Source organism: Erpetoichthys calabaricus, chromosome 9 (genome assembly GCF_900747795.2).
Source record: "Erpetoichthys calabaricus chromosome 9, fErpCal1.3, whole genome shotgun sequence".
Classification (NCBI taxonomy): Eukaryota; Metazoa; Chordata; class Cladistia; order Polypteriformes; family Polypteridae; genus Erpetoichthys; species Erpetoichthys calabaricus.
In genome coordinates this window covers 43,151,538-43,163,920 of record NC_041402.2, presented here as the reverse complement: position 1 = coordinate 43,163,920, position 12,383 = coordinate 43,151,538, and the positions used below count along the sequence as shown (strand labels likewise).

Here is a 12,383-nt window from a genome sequence, read left to right as displayed (position 1 = left end):
GTGGTGTGAGGCGGAGAGTCAAGAGGTAAGTATCTGGTTTAGCTGTTCTGGAGGAGCACGGTACACCAAGTAAGTACTGGTAAAGCATATCCCAGATAGGAAATGGGAAGACTGTCTGACTGGAAACACTGGGGAACTGCAGACTTTCAGCTGTTCTTCCTGTTGAAGTGACTCAGTCCCCCCATCCAACAGATCTGCCCTACTCTGGATGGCCCATTCATTTCACATTCAAGTTAAGGTTGCTGTTATGTATGCTTATGGATGAGAGGCCTATGTTATGGAGTCCAGATTATGTATATAAATGTGTGAATGCAGCTACTTGAAAAGTGCGCCATGACAGACATAGTGGTTATAATGTGCTAGCCACTGCAAAGACGGGACAGACTTGAGTATAGTAAACCTTGAAATTAGACATATTGTGTCATATAGCAATGCACTTTGTCCACTGTATAAAACTTTTTCTTGCAAATATTTGTATTATAGAAAAAGTTATAAAGTATGTTAATTGTACATAAGCTTCAGTAAAACAAAGCTACAAGATTTAAAGAAATCATACAATTGACCCCATATATCACAGAAACCAAGCTAAAAGCCTTACTTACAACAGAGAGCTAATTAGAAATAACCACAAACGCATTGACTGTACTATACTATCTCATATTAATTAAAAACATGGGAGTTTAGCAAACCAACATTAGAATAACACTAATGAAATCTTTCCAGAGTCTAAAGAAACTGCACTGTTTTATGCAAGGAAAATTAGATTTTTTTTTAGTTTCAATAACACCTCATTTTCCTATTGAGTTACAGAGTGTGCATTCAGATTCTTCGAACTGAGCAGAATCATTCAACACACTAACAGAGTAGTGAAGAAAAGACTGGACAGTTTGTTAGAAGTAGTGCTATACAAATATGGGATTGACCAGAGAGAGACTTCTTTTAATATGAACTTTTGAGAAACACTGTCAATGTGCACAGACAGTGTCCATTCAGCTAACTGTGTGATCTCTAAAGACAAATGGTTCCACCAGAACCTATTGAGGTGTCCATAGGAGAAGGGTTGAATAATCATCTTTTGTATTTGTACAATCATCAAGCTAATTAACTGTAACACAGTAGATTATGAAAAGTGCAAAAGAGGCGATTATTTCTTTTTAAAATATTATTGTTTCCCCTTCCCATCTATTTCTCCCTTTGCATTTTAACTTTTCATAATTTTTGAACACATTTCTTCACTTTTAGAATCCCACGGTGGTGCTTTAAGGATGTCCCAAAGACGCACATCATTGCAGTCCAAACAGATGAACAAGTCCTCCAACTGAACAAGGTCGGTATTTTGAAAACACAAATTAGCCAGAGAGTTTCAGACTGCCTGCACCAAACACAGCCCTTGGGAGGTCGACCCCAAACCATTCCCAGCCTCCCTGTTGTTGTGTTCAGTATTGTTTGTTCAATTCCTAGCTGGAAGGCAATGGCATGCAGTGTCCTTGGAGAGTTAAGGTGAAAGCAAAACATTCAGGATGTTACTATTGTAGTAGGGGTCTATTTAGGGCTAAAAGATACAGTTTAAAAGGGAATATTTGCTTGGCAAGGTCATCTTCTAGCATGGAGCCTGAGTCCTGAAGGGTCCTAACAACTGCTGGTTTTTACTTCAACCAATATCTTAATTAGAACTCATTTATTTGCTGCTAAAGCAATATGTTTTTTAGGATTCATTTTAATTAACTCGCTTGTTACACACATTTTATTTTCAAGTAGTTGCAATTAAGTTTTAATTGTTTTCTCTTTTCTTAACCAGTTAATAACAAAATGCAAATTACAAAGAAACCACCCTCTCCCCAGCTAACTTGGTTTAATTTACAATGGTGAATGTGCATCATGAAGTCAGTCAGTCAGTCAGTCATTATCCAACCCACTATATCCTATCACGGGGGTCTACTGGAGCCAATCCCAGCCAGCACAGGGTGCAAGGCAGGTACAAATCCCGGGCAGGGTGCCAGCCCACCACAGGGCACACACACACCCACACACCAAGCACACACTAGGGACAATTTAGGATCGCCAATGCACCTAACCTGCATGTCTTTGGACTGTGGGAGGAAACCGGAGCACCAGGAGGAAACCCACGCAGATACGGGAAGAACATGCAAACTCCATGAAGGGAGGACCCGGGAATCGAACCCAGGTCTCCTTACATAGAGACAGCAGCGCTATCACTGTGTCACCGTGTCACCCTGCATCATGAAGTGACTGTGTTAATAAAATGTTTAGAAATAAATGAGGGAGGAAAGGGAGAGGATTATGAAATGCAAATCTGTTCTGGTTCACAAAACATGTGGTAATATTCTTAGAAAAGAAAACTTTACAATGTACTTAAAATTTGTCTTGGATGAATGAAACAAGCTAAACAGCTAAACACCAAGTTTCATTAACAGCAGTGACTGTCTTCTAGTCAGGAATAAAAATCTGAGGCCACTGAGGCTCTCAAGAAGCATGAGTGAAAATCCCTGTCTTAAGAGATGCATTTTTCTTAGGTCCCTTCTCCATAACCTTATCTTATGTTATCTTAACACAATTTCTGCATCTGATCAAATTTATTTTCATGTGTTCATAGTACAAAGATGTTCTTTCTTGAATTTCTCCTTAGATCAGTTGACAAAAATACAATGCCAAATATAATAAATAAATGCATAAATGAATAGATAAAAATCATACTTAGCATGCAAGTATTTTATAATGCAGTATACACTATTATGTTGCAAAATTTGTTCTTGTGATTGACTGTTCAGCAGCCTTATGACTTGTGCTTAGGAGTTTTTCCTGAATCTGCTAGTCTGACTGCTAGCGACCCTGTACCATTTGTCACAAGTGGGAATGAGAAAGTGTCTTTGCAAGATGGCCGAATTGACAAAAATACATAATTAGACAAATAATAAAAAAGACAATAATATTAACATGCATAATGTCAATCAACAGATCAAAAACAAAAAAGAGACATAAAAAATCCAGAGGGGAACCTCTGGCTTACACATAACACAAAGGCAGGTGAGAAGGAGAGGTTTTGGAAAAGGACAGGGGTTAATAGATTTCTTTCGAACTAAAAAAATACATACAAAGTAACAAGACTGAAAAAGAGCTTAAGTTTCTTGATGACAGTAACTAGTAAAGCTGAGTCATTATCATGTGTAGGTTTGCATCAGTGTAGTCCTTCCAAAAGAAACTCCTGTCTTTTCAGTTCCAGCATGCTTACAGCACTCTTTTACTTATCTTCTTCAGTTAGGGCAAAAAGTAAAATAAATAAATAAATAAAATAAATTCAAAGGGCCTAGCTGACAGGGCTCTTTCCATAGAACATCATCAACAGAGGCCTCCAAACAGATCGAGTCAGCAGATCTGACTCAGCGGTTCACCTCAATTCACTGTAGCTGCAGCAACTTGGGATCAGTCAGGTGACTCATTCAAGCTGATCCCTGCAATTCGCTAAGAAAATTAACAGCTAGCACCACCCCCCAGTGCCCCACTCCCTCCCACAAACATGAACTGCACTACTCACAATTTCCGTTTCATTCCAACGCTGCTGTGGGGGTTGGACTGAATGTGGGTGAACAGGAACTGGATTAGCTGTAAACAGAGATCAAAAGCAAAGTGCATGAGCCCTGTGACAGAGCAAATGACAGCAACATAAAGAGTAGAAAGGGCAGCAGGAAGCACAGAGTTCAGTCTTACTGGACAGCACCAGAGGTGTCCATCCTTTATCAGTACCAGCAATACACTCCAGTCCATCTTCCTCAAGATGTAACATGTTGGCAGGTGGTGTAACACATATTTCAGTTAGTACATAGCACACGGTGAGTTTGCTTTGCAGATACTGACCTTGTTCATAACTTTTTGTTGATGAGTGTGATTCTGTCTCAGGGAGACCACCTCTCTCCAGAGAACTTCATTTTGACTAAAATGAAAGAATAAAATACAAACACTGAGATACAGGAGCAAAAAGACTTTTAAATCTGGTGTATTTCATATGTATAATATAGGCAGTGGGGTCTAGTCTTGTAAGCATTAAGTCCCAACCCACCAACTCACAAGATCCTAAACAAGCTGCATCTTCCAGTTCAAATATTTCTCCAAACAGAACACTTAAAAGTATCTAAAAACGAAACAGTAGGTGGAATTGCACGTTTAGTAAAGGCAGGAACATGTTTACTTCAACACTCTTTTGAGAGGCATACACATTTTCCTTACAGAGGACTGGCAATGTCTGTAGTATTATACTTTATCTTTACGGGTTTTTTGGAATTTATTTTATCTGCATACCATTGTTTACACAGCGCAGAGTTGCATCACATAAACATGGTCAGGTGTCAGTGACATTAGGAGAAGCTCCACAGTAAATATTGCGACGAATCGGTGTAGCGATATCCTTCAAGTGGATAAAACTCAAAATCTTCAGTGATAGTTAGTTTGCTTATCAAGTAGGCCAAGTGCTAGGTTTTGTTTTAGGTTATTTGGATCTCTTTTTTGACTCTCGATTTTGATTTTTGATTTGCCCCAGTACTTTGTTCACTTGTGTTTCTCCTGGTTTTGCCCCTGCCTGACCTGAACTCGATTCTAATCTTGTGTTACTATCTCCCAGTCCTTTTCTTAAACGTTTTATTCAGAAACATGTTGTTAATTTAATTATGTCTCATGTGACCCATGACATCAAGCCATGCTATAATAATAGAATAGTGCTGTGCATGTCACTGCATTCAAACTTTTATTAATTAATGGAAATATTTGTTAGGGTTAGGGTTAGGGTCATCTGATGACTTTTCCAGCAATTTTCAGCCATAGCCTTCATATAATCTTAGTGAGTCAGAGGCATCGCGTAATGTGACATACCTAGTGACGCACTGCAAACATGTCCATGACTGTGATTTTGTCTTTAACTGATGAGTGCTCATCAAAAAATACAATGTATTTAATACAGCAACGAGGAATAAGGAACACGGCTGTTTTGGACGTCACAAACAGAACAGAAGCTCGCCCGTCTGATGTCTCATGTTTTGCGTACCATGACAGAATGTAAGAAGGAAAAAAAATGGCAGAGGCAGGCAAAACTCATTGTACCTGTTAACTCTTCATACACCGGCGTCTCAATCAGGTAATACATTGTTTGCTGTCATAAAAATGGGCAAGCTCGATTGTGTTGGAAAGTTGTTGTCTAGCGAGTGTAAATTGACATGGTCTAGCGATGAGATCAGCAAGTGCAGTCAGCAAGATTGATGTACCCAACAACAGTTTTTGTTTTGTTTTGAATTTGGTGATCATTCAAAATGCCTTTAGTGTTTTGACATTCTCCAGCAACCTCAATGATCCTTTTGTTTACCCCAAAAAGAAATGGCCCTTTGGATCCCTCTCACTCTTTAACTAAATCTATCTGATCTCATTCTATTCAAACACTACAGACACTCAAATGACAATGCGGAGGTGAGTCTTAACATTCATGTTTTAGCTGTATCCTCACATTTTCTTAAGCATATTTTTCTAATGAAAATTGACAGAACTTGAATTTTATTTTCGCTTTGGCACTTTTCATGAACTGCTTATTTTATCATACTGCCTGAATTAACTCTTGCCAAAGACCAGTGCCCAGTCTGATTTATCTTACAGTTAAAAGTGTGTTAATTGTATTATCCATCCATCCATTATCCAACTGGCTATATTCTAACACAATTGTATTATCAATTTGTAATTTTGCTCATTGTAATACTGTCTCAACAGTTAAGTGCTGTTCATAATGAAACATGTTCACTAGTATATTTAAAAAACACTACACCTTTTCATTAAAGAAAGGCTTGCTTTTACTCATTTGACTTATTTTTCAACCTTTTACTATTAAACACACCCCTGAGCCCTGTAAATTTTACCAGCCCCACTCCACCCATTCACAATTAGCGGTATCAGAAGAATGTATGTTAAGCAACACTCAGCAAGTGGAGTGGTGCATATGCATGAGGAGAAACAAGTCTAACAGCATTCACAAGAAGGGCAATAATGCATTTTTCAAATCCTGTACATTGTTCATTTTATATTGAAGACCAAAATAGCATTGCAGTCTTAGTACTGTAGTAGGAAGTCAAACAAAATGGCACCTTTTATTGGCTAACTGAAAAGCACGTTACGGATGGGCGTGTGGGGTTCAACCTCTGGCCACCTTGTTATATAATATGAAATATCAGGTTTGTAAAACTGGTACTATGATACTAACTGTTTCATATCCTGCATCTGGCAGTCCATGCTCTCCTGTTGACTTCGAAGAACTTGCATCTCATAGAGCAGTTTACTGAGGTCCTCTTGGCGGACCTTTGTCTCCTCACTTTTCAGAATGGACACCTAATATGAATTCAAGTGACAGCAGAGTGAAGACAGGAAATTAAGATCAGACATTTCTATATGGCAAAAAAAAAAAAACCAAGGCAAATATATGAATAATAATAATAATACAAAAGCCTTTAATGCTATTGATCTTTGAAGATCATTAAAGCAATTCTAAATACAAACCCATTGGGTTATGAAAGGGGTTGTATGGTGTGATAGTGAGTAGCGCCTGCTGCCTTATAGATTCAGTGTTCACTCACTCTGATTGTTTGTGCGGAGTTATTCTGCAGAAATATACCTTAGCAGACTGCATTCCGTTACTCATTGTCACCAGTGTCAAAGGTCAATGAAAAGCCAATGTTTAACTTCTGCAGTATGTTATGCATTCATAATCACAAAGGGAGGAATAAATATTGAGAGAAACATGGCCAGTCTAACAAACATTAATAACATGCACTGTAGTGAATGAATGCCTCTCCGCAGAATTTATGAGGAAATGTACATGATTAAATGTTTGAAGGATACATTTTTTAATGAACAATCAAACCTATAATTCAGTAGTTTGGGAGTTTATAAAATGTAAATCTACAGCTTAGTGAGGATACAATATTTGATGGTTGTGAATTTACAAATCATTTCAAATCTTAAGCCTGGGCACAGTGTCTGTGTGTCAGTTTATGTTTTTAATAAGTTAGTGTGAAGTTTTTTTCCAGCCACACATTAGCTTAATTTGCTGGGTGAAAAACGGGTGTGGGGGCTGGGGGGGTGGTACATAACCAAGTTCTACAAACCACTGGCACTATGTCCAAAGTTGGCTCCATTATTGTGCCAGATGTGCCAAGATAAGCACCAACTAGCTACCTGTGATCCAAAAGTTAGGAAGTTGGTTTGAAAGTAAATGACTGTAGGGATAACATGATACATTATCCCATCTTATCTCATATTGCAGACCACTTTTCTTGGTAAGGGTCATGAATGATATGCCTGTCTATTTTCTATGTATACAAAATGGTGGATTATTTTCCTTTTGTTTATGAATTTGTTTTTGTTCCATGTGCTATATACTAAATGATTGTGACTTTGTGAGAAGCTTGCCTCATTTGAAGGGTTATGTTATACCTTGTATGACTGTGTAGGCAGTGTGGTGTAGTGGTTAAGGCTTTGGACATTAAACCCTGACGTTGTGGGTTCAAATTACTGATACTGTGTGACCCTGAGCAAGTCACTTGACCTGCCTACGCTCTAACTGGAAAACCAAAAGAAATGGAACCAGCCTTGGATAAAGGCATCAGTCAAATGAATAAATGTAAATGTACCCAGTGCTTCCAGGATAGTCGTATAGTCTTAGCAATCAAGTGTTGGACTAAGTGAATTAATAAAAAAAATAGTTTGTCTGATTGATTCATGACTGGACTGTGTGAGCAGTCAATATGATGACCTGAAGGTAGTATCGTTGTAATCATGTGCTGTGATGGAGTAACACCTATGATTTTGTGTTTTCATGAATTTCTGAACTTCCAGCCTCCTGAATGAACTGCCTTTAGCCTTGAAACCATCGAATGTGATGGATTAAAAGCCATCGGCTTTGTGAACAGGCAGTGTGTCTGTAAGTATATAAAGTTATGTGCTACTTTCAGGTATATGCCTATGATTTTTGTCATCTGGGACTGTACTGCATTAACAAGGCCGTGTTCCATAAACTTCACTTTTTGCTGGGTCAGTCTGCTTTGCCCTGGAGTCATGAGTCATGGTGTTCAGATCTCTGACTGAACAAAGTAATTCTCAGAATCATTCCTGGTATTACCGTCATCTGCCTTTCCAAATGTAACATCTGAACTCTTTGCCTCTCCCGTGAGCTTTGTGTGGTAATACTGTGGATTAATGCAACCGACGAAGCTGACAAAAAGCATTATTTCTCAGCTGTTGGTCTTCTGAGCTATTTAAAACAAATTGAGTGTGGAAGTTAGCTTCTGGACTGTTTTTTTCAGTTAGCTTTATTTTATGTGTGAATGTGTGTGGGTGTGTGTATATTTGTATGATTTAAGATAATAGACTCTCTGATGCAAACAATCAGAATCAGACCCAAGTTCATTTTAACTGCTTTTTCTGATGATGCACGCAATACATCATTGCAGCATTTTTAATTTCCTATAACATGTTTAAAAGCTTCACTTCAAATTGTGCATAGAACAAATCAATTAATGTGAGCCATGTACTTTTTGTTTTATAGTGTAATATTTTTGTAAAGTTTTACCTGTATTTCAACTAGATTTAGCCAAGACTCACCTGGATAAGAAACTAAATCTGTGTTGCCAGATCAGCTTGAGTAATCATTCAGTACCTGTGTGTGACGTTGCTGCCAAGCCCACCCTGCCCTGAAATCGCAAAGCTTTTGTTCTTTTCATTTTATGCATTTGAAAGCATATTGCGTTCATCTTAGAAATGTAATAAATGCTGGACAAGATGGTGTTTGTGTTTGGCTTGCCGTCTGTCGCTCTTGTCTCTACTTGCATTTGTTCTTCATTGGTGAATGGATTCAGTTCTTAGCTTTGTTATGATTGCCGAGCACTCTTTGACATTCGACTTGCTGACCTGGGTGAACAGAAAGTGGCTTCTATTGGAATTACCTGCTCACCTCTGGCGTGCTCTGCTTTGTGCACCTAAGAGGGGATGGAGAGGATACTGGACACTGGGAAAGCGCAGTGGTTTTGTTGGTGAGAATTGGATTTCATCTGGCTTTGTTTTCTGGGATGGATGCACTTTTGCTGAGCGTGGATCGGATCGTCACCATGTTGGTCCCTGGTGGTCCCTGGAGCCTAACTTGGAGATCAGCAGAATCTTTTGAAGTGTTTGGGTGTCAACTCGGGATGCATTTGTTTGGACAGGCAATTGGGTAGGGCTGTCATTTGTGGGTGTTTTTTACATTGTCATTGCTCTGTATTTTATTTAAATATTTAATTTTATTCTTTTTTATTGTTCAGTGCTTTGTGACTTTTGTCTGTGATAGGTGCATTATACATTTTTACTTACTTTAAAATGAATTTACCACACTTAATTACAAATTATAAAAAAACTGAGCAACGCATACCAAATCCAAGTATATTTGTTAACAGTCAGTGTGGGTTTAAACAAGCATGCTTGTGATTCAGTAATAGGGTACAATTTTTCTGAGGAAGTAACAAAAGTTTTTGATTAAGGGGATGCATCAACATTTATAATTGTCGTGCTGTGCTTGTACATTTACGTCTGCGTATTACGCTTATTTCAAAGGGAAAGTGACACTAAATAACAAAAGTGAAAGGACTTATTTTATAAATAAAACCCAAGAAGAACAAATGAAACAAAGCGTTGTACCTGTGAATTTGTGAAAGCAGAAAATAGAAGATGTTACGCCTTCTCTCCTTTTCTGTCTATTTTGTAAGTCTTTTGGAAATTGAATTTAATGGGAACCAAGGAACAGATGTTACCTAAAGTTGTCTGAAAGGCCTTTCACCAAAGTCAGATCTGCCAGTCATGGTGTGGCATTTGGACAACCAAAGAGTTTGTTTCATCATGGCGACAGCTAGCAGCTCTCAAAAGGCACCTTTGTCAATTTAAAATCCAGGTAATGTACATTTTATTTTGTTTATTGCCCATTATTTTAATGGGTATTGTATAGCTTTTACTATGTACCTTATGAAGGGTAGTGGTCTAATAAAAGAATTAAAGGAATTCAAGGTGCAGTGTGCAAATTTAGTGGAAGCAAAGGATTTGTGATCTAACTAACCGAGTAATTAGGTAATGTGGAGTCATTCCAAAGTCAGTTCTGGGGTTGTTGTGCATTTTTAATTTACTGTATATACCATATAAATAAAATGCTGGTTAATTATACAGGTGGCACTAAAGTAGGTGTAACAGCAGAATCATTACAGATGGAACTGGGCAGAATTTACACTTGAGGAGGTATGTGGCGGAAGGAGTATAGTTTAGAGTATTGTAAAGTTTTACATATAGGAAGTAAAAATATTAAATATGATTACACAATGGAGAGTCAGAAATGTGATAAAACACTTATGAGAAAGATTTGGGAGTCCTAAGGACTCATTACAGTCCACAACCAGGCCATATACAGAAGCGATTTAAAAAGACTAATAGGATGTTGGGTTAGTTAACGTGTCGTGTTGAGTACAAGTCTATGGAGGTTAGTTTGAAGTTATGCAGTACACAAGTGAGGAGTCTAAAATATTAAAAGAGAAGGGAGTGAGCCGAGGCTGAATAGCCTTTCCTTGTCAAATTATGTTTTCTTGTTATGTTAATTATCGGCAAGTTTTACAAAAGTGTATTTGTTCAGAATAATTTAGAAAATAACTGGGCCTGCCATTCTGATTATTAGTGGAAGATTTAAAAGTGTAACAGTTGTATTCTGAAAAACATAAGTGAGAGGACCTGCACATCAACATGCAATTGGTTTAAAAATGCCAAAGTCTACAATTCATGTACAACTATAGTGCTATAGATTTTACAATCCTCTAGGTTAAAATTATCTGTAATATTTTAAAAGAAAACTAGTTATCATTTACAGTAAATTTGTTTTTTCACTGTAGCTAAGCACATATGGACTAATGTGTTGTTTTGTTGCAATTGGTTAAATATTTTTTTTGCAAAAGTAGAATTAATATAGAGTTAAGTATTCAACATTGTAGAATTTGGACAGTTAAATGTGCAAGTGTATATATAATTGTGATACCTGTTATATTCATTTTCAGTTGTATAACTTATACATCTGCAATATATGCCCAATTCAAACACAAGAACATACACAATAAATGTCTCTCTCTTTTAACAAGAGTTTTTTTTATGACTTGAATCCCACAATTGGAGCTTTTAGCAGTTACTGGCCATACCAATGCTGGAAGTATTAGACTTTAAACCTCAAAATGTTTGATTCATTCTCACATCAAACTCACTAAATAATCGTGAATAAAGCACTTAACTTGCTTGTGTTCCACTTAAAAAATTTTGTGGCCCTTTGCAATGCATTTCTATCCTGCTGAAAAAGTCCATTGACCATTGAGTACATGGATATGGTGTGCAGATATTCTGAGGCGTATGGCAAGGGGCCTAATGTGCCATACAAAGCACACTCCCTAACAGCAGCCTGCAGTAGCAGCATTTGCAGCATTGACTCAAGGAATGTTTGCCAAATCCTATAATCAGCAGGAAGCAGGGTTCAAGTTTACATTTAATTTATGGTCACCTGTAAGGGCTGCAATGAAATCATCATGTGATATACTGTGTGTCAGGCATTTGCGATAATCATTCATTTTTAATATTCATGATTTGCAAAATCAAGTGATACTCTACTCAAAACAGTAGATGAATTTACTACTCCTCATTTCTTTAGGGATGGATGAAAATAATGCTAGGAGTCCACACTCACCTTTCTCTTGATGTGCTCCAAAAGGTGTTCATGTCCTTGTAAGAAATAGAGATGCTGGAATTCTGTGTCATCCCTTTCTGGTTTCACTAGGCCACTCTGCTCAATGTTGACTACTTTGCGAAACCCGTCTGATGGAAACAAATAAATAATATCACAACACACTCTGAGGGAGTGAATGTGAGGCTTAACAACAACATAGTTCACAGTAAAACATCTCCCATGTTGTGACACAGTCTGGCAGGAACCCTAGCCAAGTGAAGTAATGTGTATAACAGGATCTTGGCTTGGTAGTGTTAAATGCTATACAGTCAGGTCAATAAGCATTTGGACAGTGACACAATTTTCATAATTTTGTCTCTCTACATCACCACAATGGATTTGAAACAAAGCAATCAAGATATGATTGAAGTGTAAATTTCAGCTTTAATTCAAGGGGTTCAACAAAAATATCATATGAGCCTTTTAGAAAAGACAGACATTTTATATATGGTTCCGTATGTTCAGCGGCTCAAAAGTATTTGGACAAACTCACATAATCATAATGATCATTTTCAATGTATGGTTGAAAATCCTTTAAAGTCAATGACTGCCTGAAGTCTGGAAT

The 12,383-nt window shown here is 37.6% G+C and overlaps 1 protein-coding gene across 1 annotated transcript in view; it reads right to left on the bottom strand.

Annotated features, from left to right (window-relative positions):
- The window catches only part of hsf4 (heat shock transcription factor 4), a 52,794-nt gene that overhangs the window by 26,672 nt on the left and 13,739 nt on the right, over window positions 1-12,383 (bottom strand). Inside the window, exons 3-6 of the mRNA XM_028808883.2 lie at window positions 11,780-11,907; window positions 6,251-6,375; window positions 3,874-3,949; window positions 3,554-3,621 (exon numbers count right to left, since the gene is read on the bottom strand). Of these exons, the coding sequence (XP_028664716.2) occupies window positions 3,554-3,621; window positions 3,874-3,949; window positions 6,251-6,375; window positions 11,780-11,907 (397 nt within the window). The remainder of the gene's footprint in view (window positions 1-3,553; window positions 3,622-3,873; window positions 3,950-6,250; window positions 6,376-11,779; window positions 11,908-12,383) is intronic.